This window comes from Mixophyes fleayi, chromosome 5 (assembly GCF_038048845.1).
Source record: "Mixophyes fleayi isolate aMixFle1 chromosome 5, aMixFle1.hap1, whole genome shotgun sequence".
Taxonomy (NCBI): Eukaryota; Metazoa; Chordata; class Amphibia; order Anura; family Limnodynastidae; genus Mixophyes; species Mixophyes fleayi.
The window spans coordinates 276,971,521-276,984,221 of record NC_134406.1 but is presented as its reverse complement, the minus strand read 5'-3'; the positions used below and the strand labels follow the sequence as shown (position 1 = coordinate 276,984,221).

At 48.2% G+C, this 12,701-nt stretch overlaps 1 protein-coding gene across 1 annotated transcript; it reads right to left on the bottom strand.

Moving 5' to 3' along the window:
- Window positions 1–3,490: 3,490 nt before the first annotated feature.
- LOC142159405 (uncharacterized) lies at window positions 3,491–10,757 on the bottom strand. The gene is made up of 4 exons (XM_075214280.1): window positions 10,594–10,757; window positions 7,785–8,534; window positions 5,889–5,975; window positions 3,491–5,588 (listed from the first exon to the last, which is right to left on the bottom strand). The coding sequence occupies exons 2-4, from the start codon at window positions 8,497–8,499 to the stop codon at window positions 4,459–4,461; spliced, it is 1,932 nt and encodes a 643-aa protein (XP_075070381.1). The 5' UTR covers window positions 8,500–8,534; window positions 10,594–10,757; the 3' UTR covers window positions 3,491–4,458.
- Window positions 10,758–12,701: the final 1,944 nt, after the last annotated feature.

Genomic DNA, 12,701 nt, shown 5'->3' with positions numbered 1-12,701 from the left:
TTTGTGTCTTGGTCCTGGTAGCAGAAGATGGACCCTGTCTCCACGTACAATCCTGCAGATCCTGTGTCCAGATGCATGGTGGTATTTTTGGGGTAGCCTGTTCCTACTCTGCTCTCTATCTATCATTAATCACTAAATCCCTCCCTAGTAAACACTCACCCTAAATTATCTACTATCCCTGAAGAGACTGCTCTCCTATAAGCTATATGTTTCTATATGAAAAGCAGTCCTCTGTTCCCACATTTCTCTCTCATCTCCCTTCTCCCCATATACTGTACTTTCTATAATGATCTCACCTCTTTTTACTCTCTTCTCCTTCACTTCTATTCCTTCTTTGTGCCTAAAATACTGCTCCCCCTCTGCAGGTAACTCATTCATCATCATCAGCTATTTATTTATTCGCTCCTTCCTCCGATCATACTCTCTCTGTTACTAGTCTTTACCTCCTTTTCCCCCTTTCCAACCCTTATGCTCCCCCTTACAGTTTATACCCCATTACTACACTCTATTTCTCTCCCCAATTTAGAGTACACCCTACCCCCTCCGTTCAGACACCCAATCCTTCTCACTCTTATACCAAACGTCCTGCAACACGCGAGAGAGCAGGGATCCATTTAAGTATAAACACGCCGGTTATTTCATGTATATTTAGCTCTGTAAAACATCCGTCTGTCTCCCCTGCTCATAAATATGGAATATTCTCTTTCACTCCTGTCCATCCTTTTATACTCTCCGCTTAGTGTCCGGTGTTCTGAGGAGTTTCATGATCTCCTGGTTCCTCCTCTCACAGTTATCACTTGCTTCATGCTGGTGGCCCCCTATAGGGTCTGTGTGTAGGGCTGGAGTTACAATGGGATCCGTCTTAATTCTGTTTAGCTTTAACCTTATACAAGATGAGATACACTGCACACTCAGAGAGCTCCAACCGTGATCGTGTAATCCATCACTTCCCCCCCCAAAGCTCTACCAGACCAGCACCATCCTGCTTCTGGACTAACACATAGCGGAGTTGATGGTGCCCCACTTTGAGATAGGTGCTCGAACTGTGGGACCCTACTCAGGACCCAGCAGATCACACAATAACTGCACCCAGGACTGAATGTAACATTGTGTGCAGAGTTCTTCTGTAAACAGTAAATCTTACCATGAAAAATAAAGTAATAGAAACTGCAACATGCAAAGAAAGTGCAATATCCAGGCTGTAATACACAGATCAACACAGGGTAAAACTGTTTTATGTACATACAAATGACTTCTCATATGCCACACTCACATACTATGGAGCATTACGTTAGAGACTTAGATCTCCTGACCCTCCCCCACAAGAATAGTGTCAGCCACCGCAAAACACTAGTGGAGAAGCTTCTGCCATCCTGATAGTATAGTCCTCCTTATTGTGTTGAATGAACGCACTTACACAGCACTGTACACTGTTAGGTCACAAGGAGCCGGGCAGACTATGTGAACATGGCTTTATATTATCATTAGGTTATATAGGAAATGGTGAAGGCCATGTACTGGTTAGTACAGTCATCAAGACTGGTCCTGGCTGGGGTACAACGAGGGCGATAGGACCTATACTGCTATCTGTAATGAAGGAAATGTTTCGGTGAATTACGAAGAACGACGACCTGTAGACTCTGCCAGGAAGTTGAGGACGAGACTTCACTTCAGAAGACAAAACTAAGTGGAAACAATTCACAGCACTGCCCAATAGCATGAGAGGAGATAATCATAAAACAACACCAAGGATTACAACCATCCATTTCATCTAATTCACGTAAAGTGTGCATTTAAATGTGCATGCAATTCATTTTGATATCACACAGTATTCATACATGGGGAAACCAGGCTTACAGACAGGACCACGTCCGACACCATATAATAAAATAACGTGCAACTCACAGACCCCAAACACAACCCTGAAACGTTCAGACAGAAAAAAAAAAACCTTCCCAAAATGACTGAACCAGAACCCCCTCAACAAGACAAGTACGAGACCTAGAGAAGTGCTTAGTGCATTCCTTCTAACCCCAAAACTTACCATTACAAATATAGAACATTTGGTAGTTTAACCCCCACCTTCAACAACTTTAATGTAGTTCACTCCACCTACCACAAAAACAAAACGTTTATTGAAAATAATCCACATTCCTACAAAAGAAATATTCCAAAGGCAATACCCCTTAATGTTCCTCCAAATCCTCCTCCGAAACATCCTTCATCTGCGTCACGGGATGACTGAGATTGGTTTCTGGACAAAGGGGGAATCTCATGAGTTGGTGAAATGTAGGCAGGAGCTTCTCTCAATCTGTGCCCCTTATTAAAGGGAAGGGATGGCACCTCCCCGCGCCCCTTCTCATAGCCGACGTAATAACGCGAGTCACAGAGAAGCTATCGGACGTGGGACCATTACGCATCACGACAGTGGGCTGAGGAGACTTAATCGCATCTGGCAATTCTGAGGTCAGGTTCTGCTAACTGGAGACCCAGCTTCATCCGAGCCCAGACGACGGGTCACCCTGGCTCGGGACCCGCTCACGTACAGGAGTTGGGTGTCTCACTTCATACTTTATGTAATCTTGTAATTGATTTTTACTTAGTCAACATTTCAGCGCCTTGTATGGGTCAGAGGCCCTGCTTCAGTTATATGGTTTCTTACATTATTCCCAGTTATACTTTTAAATCTTAATAAAAAATTTTTAATAAAAACTGCAACAGGAGCAGTTTGGGATTGGAGACCCACTACCCCGGTCAGAGGGACTCTACAATCTGTGGCTGGATCCATCGACGTGACATATTATTATTCACCTTTATTTATATGGTGGTTAATGAGGTCCGCAGATGTCTGGATGGTGTTGGCCAAAGGCCACATTCATTGGAAGATATTTCCACCTTCCTAGCCTAGGAATATCGCTGTATTCCAAGCATATAATACACAGGGTAATAAGTATTTATGTAAATGAAGTGTATTATATAGAATAATGCATCCACTAGTGTACTAAGGCAATGCAGCTGCTCACTCCTCAGTAACTTGGAATACATTACAAAACTTGTCATATGATTTGCAGTTGTTATTCCATATATAACTCAATCATGAATACGAGAATCCATCCTCTGTACGGCCAGATTGTCTGCTCTTCCCCACAAATAAACTCTGCCAAAATTTCTACTCACACATTTAAAAAACTGAGGGGACGTTTGTTGGGAAAGGATTTTGGGGTCTGTTAGGGATAGGGGTCTCCGTGTCCTCCCCACACCTCTTACTTTAGTACACAGATAATGACCCCCTACAATCTCAGAGAGCCCATTAATTGTGCAACCACATTATATAAAACCTATAGGAAGAGGCAGACGACCAAACGATACCACCAGTAGAAACGTTACGGGTGTTCTACTGGAAGTGCTGGGAAATTGTGTTGTCTGATTAGTGATTTCTGTAGATCATTTCCAATTTTCAGATTTGTGTACCTCACAAACAAATCACAGATGCATAAAAATTAATCCTTTATTGCATGAAAAGATTAAAAGTTCCAGTCATTGGATGAGCGACAGGATGTTTGTTATAGAAGGAATCAGTCTCATCCGCAAGTTACCCCCTAATAATTGGAGTCTCTCTCAGCTAAAACCTGTTCCTCTTATTCCATGCTAGACCATTCCAGAATCCTACCTGGATTTAGGATTAATTGTCCTTTGGATTTGAGGTTCTCAGACATTCTAAAGGTAGCAGAAATTCATCATAGAAAACTAGAAAGGTTTTTAAAATAAAATTTAAATAAAAACAAACAAAAAAAAAGTCAAGGACACGATATCCTTTGCTAATTAGCATCCTCTACCTTTTGGGTGTTTTGTACAATTTATAAAAGACAAACAGTGATGTCTAGTGAATCTACACTTCTCTACGTTCTGTTCTATAACTTGCTTTAAAAGTAAGAAATCGCGGACCCCACACGCGGCCTCGTTACACTAACTCTACAGGGATTTTGGACTATCCAGATCCTTTTTTTTTTTCCTTCAGCAAAGAGAAAAGAAATTTGGGGTGAAACAGCACAAGATCCGTTTAAGGCCTAAGTGTCCGGGTGACGAAGGATAAAAAAAAATATTATATATATATCTTCTGTATACTAGTTACAACTCCCCTCAATTAGAGCTATAGAAAACATCTTTATTTTCCCCCAGAGCCCTGCACAGCCTGAGAAAGCAAGACACTGAATTGTTGAGGCATCTACAAGGGATGTTCAGATTTCATTAGAGACATAATGACACAGGACAGTCATTATTCTCTTTCACATAGAAAAAAAAAAAAAAGGATTCAATAAAAAGTTGAGGTTTCCAATATTAACCCTTCCAGTGTGGACGACCGCCCTGTGCGGACCACTCTGCGGGTTGGAGGAGTTGAACCTCTTTGTAGCCAGCGATACCAGTGCATGAAAGGTGGACCTAGCAGAGAAGCGCAGTTCAGCTACTTGTGGAGGGCTCTGGAGCCGGTCTGATGGGGCGGACAGGTTCGGGAGCAGGTCTGATGAGGCGAGGGCGCCCTCTGCGCCTTGCCGCCACAACGGGGGGACTTTTCACGGAAGCATCGACTGCGGCAGGGCTGTCAGTGTTGGGTTTTTGGGCTACGACAATGGCCGGGGCAGTGTTAGTAACGATGAGAGAGCCGTTAGCAGTGGGTGACGTTTGGTTCTGCCTGGCAGTGGCCCTTTCCTGTCTAATCTGGCGCAGTTCATCTCGAATGTCCGTGAGTACTCCCAGCAGCTGCTGCTGCAGTTCTCTATCTTGAGTTCGCTGCTGCTGCTGCTGTTTCCTCTCCTCCTCCCACATCCCGAGCTCCCGGTGATATAAAGTATCCCACTGTTCCTCCAACTCCAGCAGCCGATGCATATTGGCTCTCCATGGCCCTCTACGCTCATCCGGCTCACAGGAGCAGTCTCCATTTGCAGCAAGATCTCCGCCAGAAGGGGGTTCCCCCTCCTGGGAAGAGGACGACGGCATGGAGTCTTCCTGGGCGGTCTCGCTGGGTTGGGGAGACCTGGATTGCCTCTCCCACTCGTCTTGGTTCTCTTGCCAGTTGGATCTCTCTTGTTCCTGTGAAGGAGAATCCTTACTCACTTCCCGGCTCTCTCCTTCCTCATCCTCCAACTTCAGCTGGAGCATTTCCCCATCACCACTTGTCCCAGGGCCCGCGGGGTTGTCCCCTCCACCATTCACACTCCATTCAGTTGGTCCAGTCAGGTTAGCAAGCGAACCATCCGGGGAGGAGACAATGGAGCTTTGCGACTCACAACGAGTTGGAACCAAGACAGCCCGGGCAGGTAGCGTCTCCTGCTTCACCGTAAGTAACTCTGGTGATGCCGATACGACGGTCTGCTGTGCCGGGATCAGATTCTGGGCCGTCACTAACGTACAGACCTCTTTCACAGCTGGCCAAGTCTCAGTGAACGGTTTGATTGTGACAGTTTGTGTGACATCCATTTCTTGCTCCTCATTTTCCCCGTCTTCCGTTATGTGAACAAAGGAAAGTTGGGCGGGGGAAGTACTGACCATAGGGGAGACAACGGAGATCTCAGAGGTTGGTCTGGGGCTTGCTGTGAATACAACAGAGAGCGGCGTCAGATATGTAAAAGCAATATATTATTGTATACATCATTAACTACAACCAATAAATCTAACCCATTACTTTACCTACACTCAGATATATTACACTAAAATAGTAATGTTTATGTATCCCATACGCATGTTTTTTTTAATCAATTTATTACCCTTACAATTTGGCATTTACACCACTTCTCCAAAGTACCAGCACAACTGTGACGAGAGACCTGGCATCTCGCTTCAGACTATAAAGACTGTGACACATTTGAATCATTCTCTCCTCTCGTACCCACCTGTGCTCCCCAGTCTGTCACTGCTGATCTCAGGAATGGTGCCAGGAGGACCTCTACAAGTGAAGAAGATGGACTGCCGAGGGACACCTAGAGGAGAGCAAACAATCAGTAATGGAAGCAGTTACCAGCCATGTTCATACAGAAAGAGCAGGAGATATATCGGATTTAATGTAGCATTCGGGAGCCAATCAGTGAACTCTAGTAGCCGGCGTAAGACGTCAGGGAAGCTGTGTATTATTATTATTATCATCATTATTTATTTGTTAGGCCACAAGGTACCCGCAGCGCCGCACACAGTACTAACAGTAGACTATACAGGGTGAAACCATACAGAACAATGAACAAAAAGTACCAATACTTCAGAAGCTCCGGCCAGTCATATGCAGTAAAGACGGAGCGGAAGAACAGGTATGGAGACAGGAGGGGAGGGGGCCCTGCTCATACGAGCTTACATCCTAAGGGAGGGTAAACAGACCAGGAACAAGAGGAGCCAGTTGAGGCAAGAGGAGAGCAGGGAGGACGAGCTAAAATGAGGAGATGGGGGTTAAGTAGATGGTTGGTAGGCTTTGAGGAAGAGGTGAGTTTTGAGTGCACGTTTGAAGGAGCACAGAGTAGGAGAGAGACTGATGGAACGAGGGAGGTCGTTCTAGAGAAGGGGGGCTGCACAGGAAAAGTCTTGGATTCTGGAGTGGGAAAAGGTGATAAGAGTGGAGAGGCGGCGGTCGTTGGCCGAGCGAAAGGAGCGGGCAGGAGTGTGAATGGAGAGGAGATTAGAGATATAAGGGGCAGTAGAGTGAGAGAGAGCCTTGTAAGTGGTGGTGAGGAGTTTGAATAAGGATTCTGTAGGGGAAGGGGAGCCAGTGTAAGGCAAGGCAGAGAGGGGAGGCAGAGGAGGAGCGGCGTGAGAGGAAGATGAGTCTTGCAGCCGCATTGAGTATAGAGCGGAGGGGGGAGAGACGGGAGTGGCCTCAATAAATACGATAAGAACTTCATGGCAGGAATCTAACCGTATACAAATAATTCATGTAATGTCTCTTATTTAGGACCAGCTGTGACCTTTAGCAGCACAAGTCCATCAGGGAACAGTGGCCTAGTGGTTAGCACTTCTGTCTCACAGCACTGGGGTCATGAGTTTGATTCCCGACCATGGCCTTATCTGTGTGGAGTTTGTATGTTCTCCTTGTGTTTGCGTGGGTTTCCTCCGGGTGCTCCGGTTTCCTCCCATACTACAAAAACATACTGGTAGGTTAATTGGCTGTCTCTCCGTCGCCCCTCTCTGTCTGTCTGTTGTCTATGAATGTGTGTCTATATTAGGTAATTTAGACTGTAAGCTCCAATGGGGCAGGGACTGATGTGAATGAGTTCTCTGTACAGCGCTGCGGAATTAGTAGCGCTATATAAATAAATGATGATGATATTGTAACCACAACCTAGGAGCACACTCCCGTCAGGAAGGATTTTGTTAAGTTTGGAAATGGACAATATTTTGTCAACTAAAGTTTCTTTCTGCACCTCTCCATAAAAAAATCAGATCAAGGAGCATCAGGAGAGTAAAATGACGGGCAAACAGAAATCCAGGAGGACTAGGCTGCCATGCACACAGTTCTAGAGTACAGGATGGAGGACACCTTGGGGGCCATAGGTATGGTAACAACAACCCTTGCCGCGAGTTACTCAGGTCAGTTACTCAGGTATAGGTCTCAGATCTAGAAAGGATCCGACTTTTAGGATAATGTACAGACCTCAGGGGTTGACAAATCGCAGGTGGCCAACACGAATAACATAATTTTGTGCTGGTGTCTGACTTCAGGGAGAGATTTCTATTGAGCTCAATGGACCCACATCTTCTGCAGTGTAGCTCGATTTAAGAAACATTTCCGATCTGGTTACACTTACCAGGTTCCATGTACAGGCCCTCCTGCTCCCCATCCAGTGTGCAGTGATGTCCTATGGTAGAGGCCACCAAGTCCTCCAGTGGGGTGAGTTTGGTGTCTATAATTGGGGTGACACCAGGGACCGGGGCTATCTTGCTGGATGTTCTACGATGAGTGATCTTTCTCTTGACTTCCAGCCGTAGATCTCGCCACTTGTGCTTCAGGTCATCGATAGTGCGGGGAGTGTACCCCAGGTCATTAACATCTTTCTGAATCTGGTTCCACAGCTGACTCCGTCGTTGGTTCCTACGGGTGGACTCTGTGCGCAGGGCCTCTGACCCATACAAGGCGCTGAAATGTTTGACTACATCCTTCACTAATGTCTCTGTCTCTTCATTGGAGAAATTGGCCTTTCTCTTCCTGCCTGTGAAGGGACTCGGACCCAGAGGCTGTAAACCAAAAGCATCCTTGACCTGGACAGTGGTGATGGAGGCGTTCTGCGAAGTGGACAACGATGACTCTGTGCTCATAGGAACAACGGGGCTATCTATCTCAGAAGGCTCCTGCTTGAGTTCCAGCTTTGGCTCTAGTTTTGGAGAATTTGAGGCATTTAGGGAGCCGGAAGGCGACGTGTCCGAGGATGAATTGTCCGAGTCCGCCATGGCAGAGGACTCTAGGGTGAGGCGGACTGCCGCTCTTGTGCCAATTCTCCGCATGGGGAAGGTTCCGTCCGACATATGTGCGGCTGGATTCAAACGCTCAGCGTTACAATCTGTTGTTGGAAGTAAGAGAGAAACTAAATGAGGATTTTCTTTCACATACAATAAATCCAGTATAAGGAGGGGGGGGGGGGGGGGATAGGCAGACTGGGGGCACCTATAAGACAGAGGGGGGCCAGGCAGACTGGAGGTTTTACGGAGAAGGGGGATACATGGAAAACTGGGGACGTCAGTGAGGAGGAGACAGGCTGACTGGGGGTCTCTGTGAATGGGAGGTGCAGGAGGGTGCATCCATTCTGTCAGTGAGGAGGGGGTGGGAAATCTCAGTGGTGTCTCTGGCTGACACAGAGCCGGGGTAATGAGGGGAGGGGCAAGCTCAGTTTGGCGGGCTCAGGTCTCACACACACACACACACACACACGTCAATCTGCTTCTTAACCCTTCCCTGTCCGGTCAGCTCTCTAACGGTGCAGTCCATCGAGATACAATGTAACTGAACAGAGCAGTGCTTGTATATACATCTGCCATAGATCCGGGATATGCCGACATTATCCAGGTACACAGGATGACAGATAAAAAGGTCCCATCAGGACTCCAGACTGAACACCGGCACTTGCTACATTGCACATGGGGTTACACCTATTGGTCCTTAATTCAAGGACAACTGGGCAATATCAACACTATCCAGCTTCTAAATTCATTCAGACCAGACACAGGACAGTGATATACAGGTGTAAAGTTGCAGCAATGAATCCATGACTACCTCCGATGTGGCGTCCCCCCCTTTGGCTGTGGTCACAACTGGAGACAGGATCACACGGCTGGAGCCTTCAGAGATCTGCTGGAGCCTTCAGAGATCTGCTGGAGCCTTCAGAGATCTGCTGGAGCCTTCAGAGATCTGGCCACATCAGAAGTAGAACTTTGTATTTTATCTTTTCTTGGTGACCTTCACCCAGAAGTAAACAAGTAATGTACACAACACACCGTGGAGACATCATGACTCCATCCTACGCGGACGCTGTATAAATGTCTACTCCCCTTAAACACAGCAGCGGCCGACACTGCTGAGCTGAGAAAGAGCGCCATCAATGCAAAACTAACCAACGACATCACCAGCGTCACACTACCAATAAACTTACCCGTCACCTACACACACTTATCTAGTATTCAGCCCAACAATTCTCTAGAAACAAGTGACAATTGAGGCAGTGTGAATAGTGTGTACATACATGAAGGAATGATAGTATGTATTCCTGCAAATACACATGTATGCTGTAATCTGCTACATGCTAATAACAGTATTAATATTCAGAGACCCAATACACAACTACAGACACATTGTGATCACAGACTATTATCCAGGAAAAATTACACTTATGACCAGGCTGGAGATAGGGGCCCTCAGGACACACCTGGGCTAGATATAGGGGACTCCCCAGCATGCGGACACACAGAGACCACCGGGGTGTGAGGGGCACACAGGGAGACCCCCGGGTGTGAGGGGCACACAGGGAGACCCCCGGGGGTGTGTGAGGGGCACACAGGGAGACCCCCGGGGGTGTGAGGAGCACACAGGGAGACCCCCGAGGGTGTGTGAGGGGCACACAGGGAGACCCCCGAGGGTGTGTGAGGGGCACACAGGGAGACCCCCGAGGGTGTGTGAGGGGCACACAGGGAGACCCCCGAGGGTGTGTGAGGGGCACACAGGGAGACCCCCGGGGGTGTGTGAGGGGCACACAGGGAGACCCCCGGGGGTGTGTGAGGGGCACACAGGGAGACCCCCGGGGGTGTGTGAGGGGCACACAGGGAGACCCCCGGGTGTGAGGGGCACACAGGGAGACCCCCGGGGGTGTGTGAGGGGCACACAGGGAGACCCCCGGGGGTGTGTGAGGGGCACACAGGGAGACCCCCGGGTGTGAGGGGCACACAGGGAGACCCCCGGGGTGTGAGGGGCACACAGGGAGACCCCCGGGGCTGAGGGGCACACAGGGAGACCCCCGGGGTGTGAGGGGCACACAGGGAGACCCCCGGGTGTGAGGGGCACACAGGGAGACCCCCGGGGCTGAGGGTAGTTGGGGCCCCGGTCGGGCGCGGGGCCCGGGTCTCACTCACCGTACTGTGCAGCTCAGTTGCCGCCGCTCGGGGTTGCCAGGTCGGGGAGGGTCACACACACAGATCAGTGGAGCCCGCGGGTCACAGCCCGCCAGCAGCATGCACCCGCTCTGCTAATGGCTCCCGACCCAGAGGAACTGGCTGCATCATTTCCTCCCCCTCCCCCACCGGGACCAGCGGCGCCATCTAGCGGCGCTCCAGGAGAATGCAGGACCGGCGCCATCTAGCGGCGCTCCAGGAGAATGCAGGACCGGCGCCATCTAGCGGCGCTCCCGGAGAATGCAGTAACCAGACGATCTGACGTGCGCTCTAGAGGCCGGCGTCAGGCAGCTGTCTATGGACCGCTCACAGCTGGGAGGACACAGATATTATATTAACATTAATTATAAGTGTGGACGACCTGCAGTAACACCTGCGGATGTTGCATTTTACCCCAACTATTGTCCTTTATTGAGTTACCTGGGAGGGAAGTCAGCATTGTTTCTGCACATTGCACAGCATAACCCTTTGTATACCAGGCTGATACTGCACGGGGGTCTTCTTGCATATTAGTCACAGGAGATCTCTTAAGAACTACAGACTCATCCTGTATTGTACATTAGAATGTCAGCTCTTCTCCCTGTATATTACAGTGTTGGCTCCTCTCCTGTATATTAAAGGGTCACTTCCTATTCCTGTATTCAGGGGAGGCAGGGCCGGATTAACGGAATGGAGGCCCCTGGGCTAAGGGGGCCCCCATTCCCCCGTGAGGCCCCCCTGTTAGCCGACCGCCCCCCCCCCCCCCCCCCCGCCAAGCGCTTACCTTCTCCTGTCACTGAAGTCCTCCTTCTGCGGCGCGCTGTTAGCTGCTTACTGAGGAGATCTCGTGACACTCTCGCGAGATCTCCTCAGTAAAGAGATTACTGAGTGCCGGAGAAGGAGGACTGCAGTGACAGAGCTCAGCATTGATCGGGCCGGGGGCGCCCCCGCCCCTGTCCCCGATCAATAATTCTGCTGAGCTCTGTCAAGGGCGCCCTGGATGCCCGAGGCCCCTGGGCTGTAGCCCAGTTAGACCTCGGGTTAACCCAGCCCTGAGAGGAGGGCTGGCAAATTTTAGCCCGGGGCAAGAAAATGACTCAGGAGCCTATTAGGAGCATTTTAAAGGGAAAAAGATGAAAGTGGCCCAGTGACCCAGCCTAAGGTAGCCCACTATGGGACCAGCCAATAGGACCGGCGCCCCACTGCCTGCATTCCATATTACAGTGTCAGCTCCTCTCCCTGTACTGTACATTAGAGTGTCAGCTACTCTCCCTGTACTGTACATTAGAGTGTCAGCTCCTCTCCCTGTACTGTACATTAGAGTGTCAGCTCCTCTCCATGTACAGGAGTGTTGTCTCCTTTTCCTGTATACTATATTACAGTGTTACTTCCTCTACTTTTATTATTAGAGTGTCAACTCTTCTCCCTGTGTCATAAATATATATATATATATATATATATATATATATATATATATATATATATATATGCTATATACTGTGCTATCATACCATATGTTACCCTGTGATGTGACCTACACAGTATACAATGTGATACAATGTAACCTCCACAGTATACAATGTGATACAATGTGACCTCCACAGTATACAATGTGATACAATGTAACCTCCACAGTATACAATGTGATACAATGTGACCTCCACAGTATACAATGTGATACAATGTGACCTGCACAGTATACAAAGTGACCTCAACAGTATGTAACTTACACACTATACAAAGTAACCTGCACAGTATACAATGTGATACAATGTGATTTGCACACTATACAATGTAACCTGCACAGTATACAATGTGATCTGCACAGTATACAATGTGATCTGCACAGTATACAATGTGACCTGCACAGTATACAATGTGATCTGCACACTATACAATGTAACCTGCACAGTATACAATGTGATCTGCACAGTATGCAATGTGACCTGCACAGTATACAATGTGACCTGCACAGTATACAATGTGACCTGCACAGTATACAATGTGACCTGCACAGTATACAATGTGACCTGCACAGTATACAATGTAACCTGCACAGTATACAATGTAACCTGCACAGTATACAATGT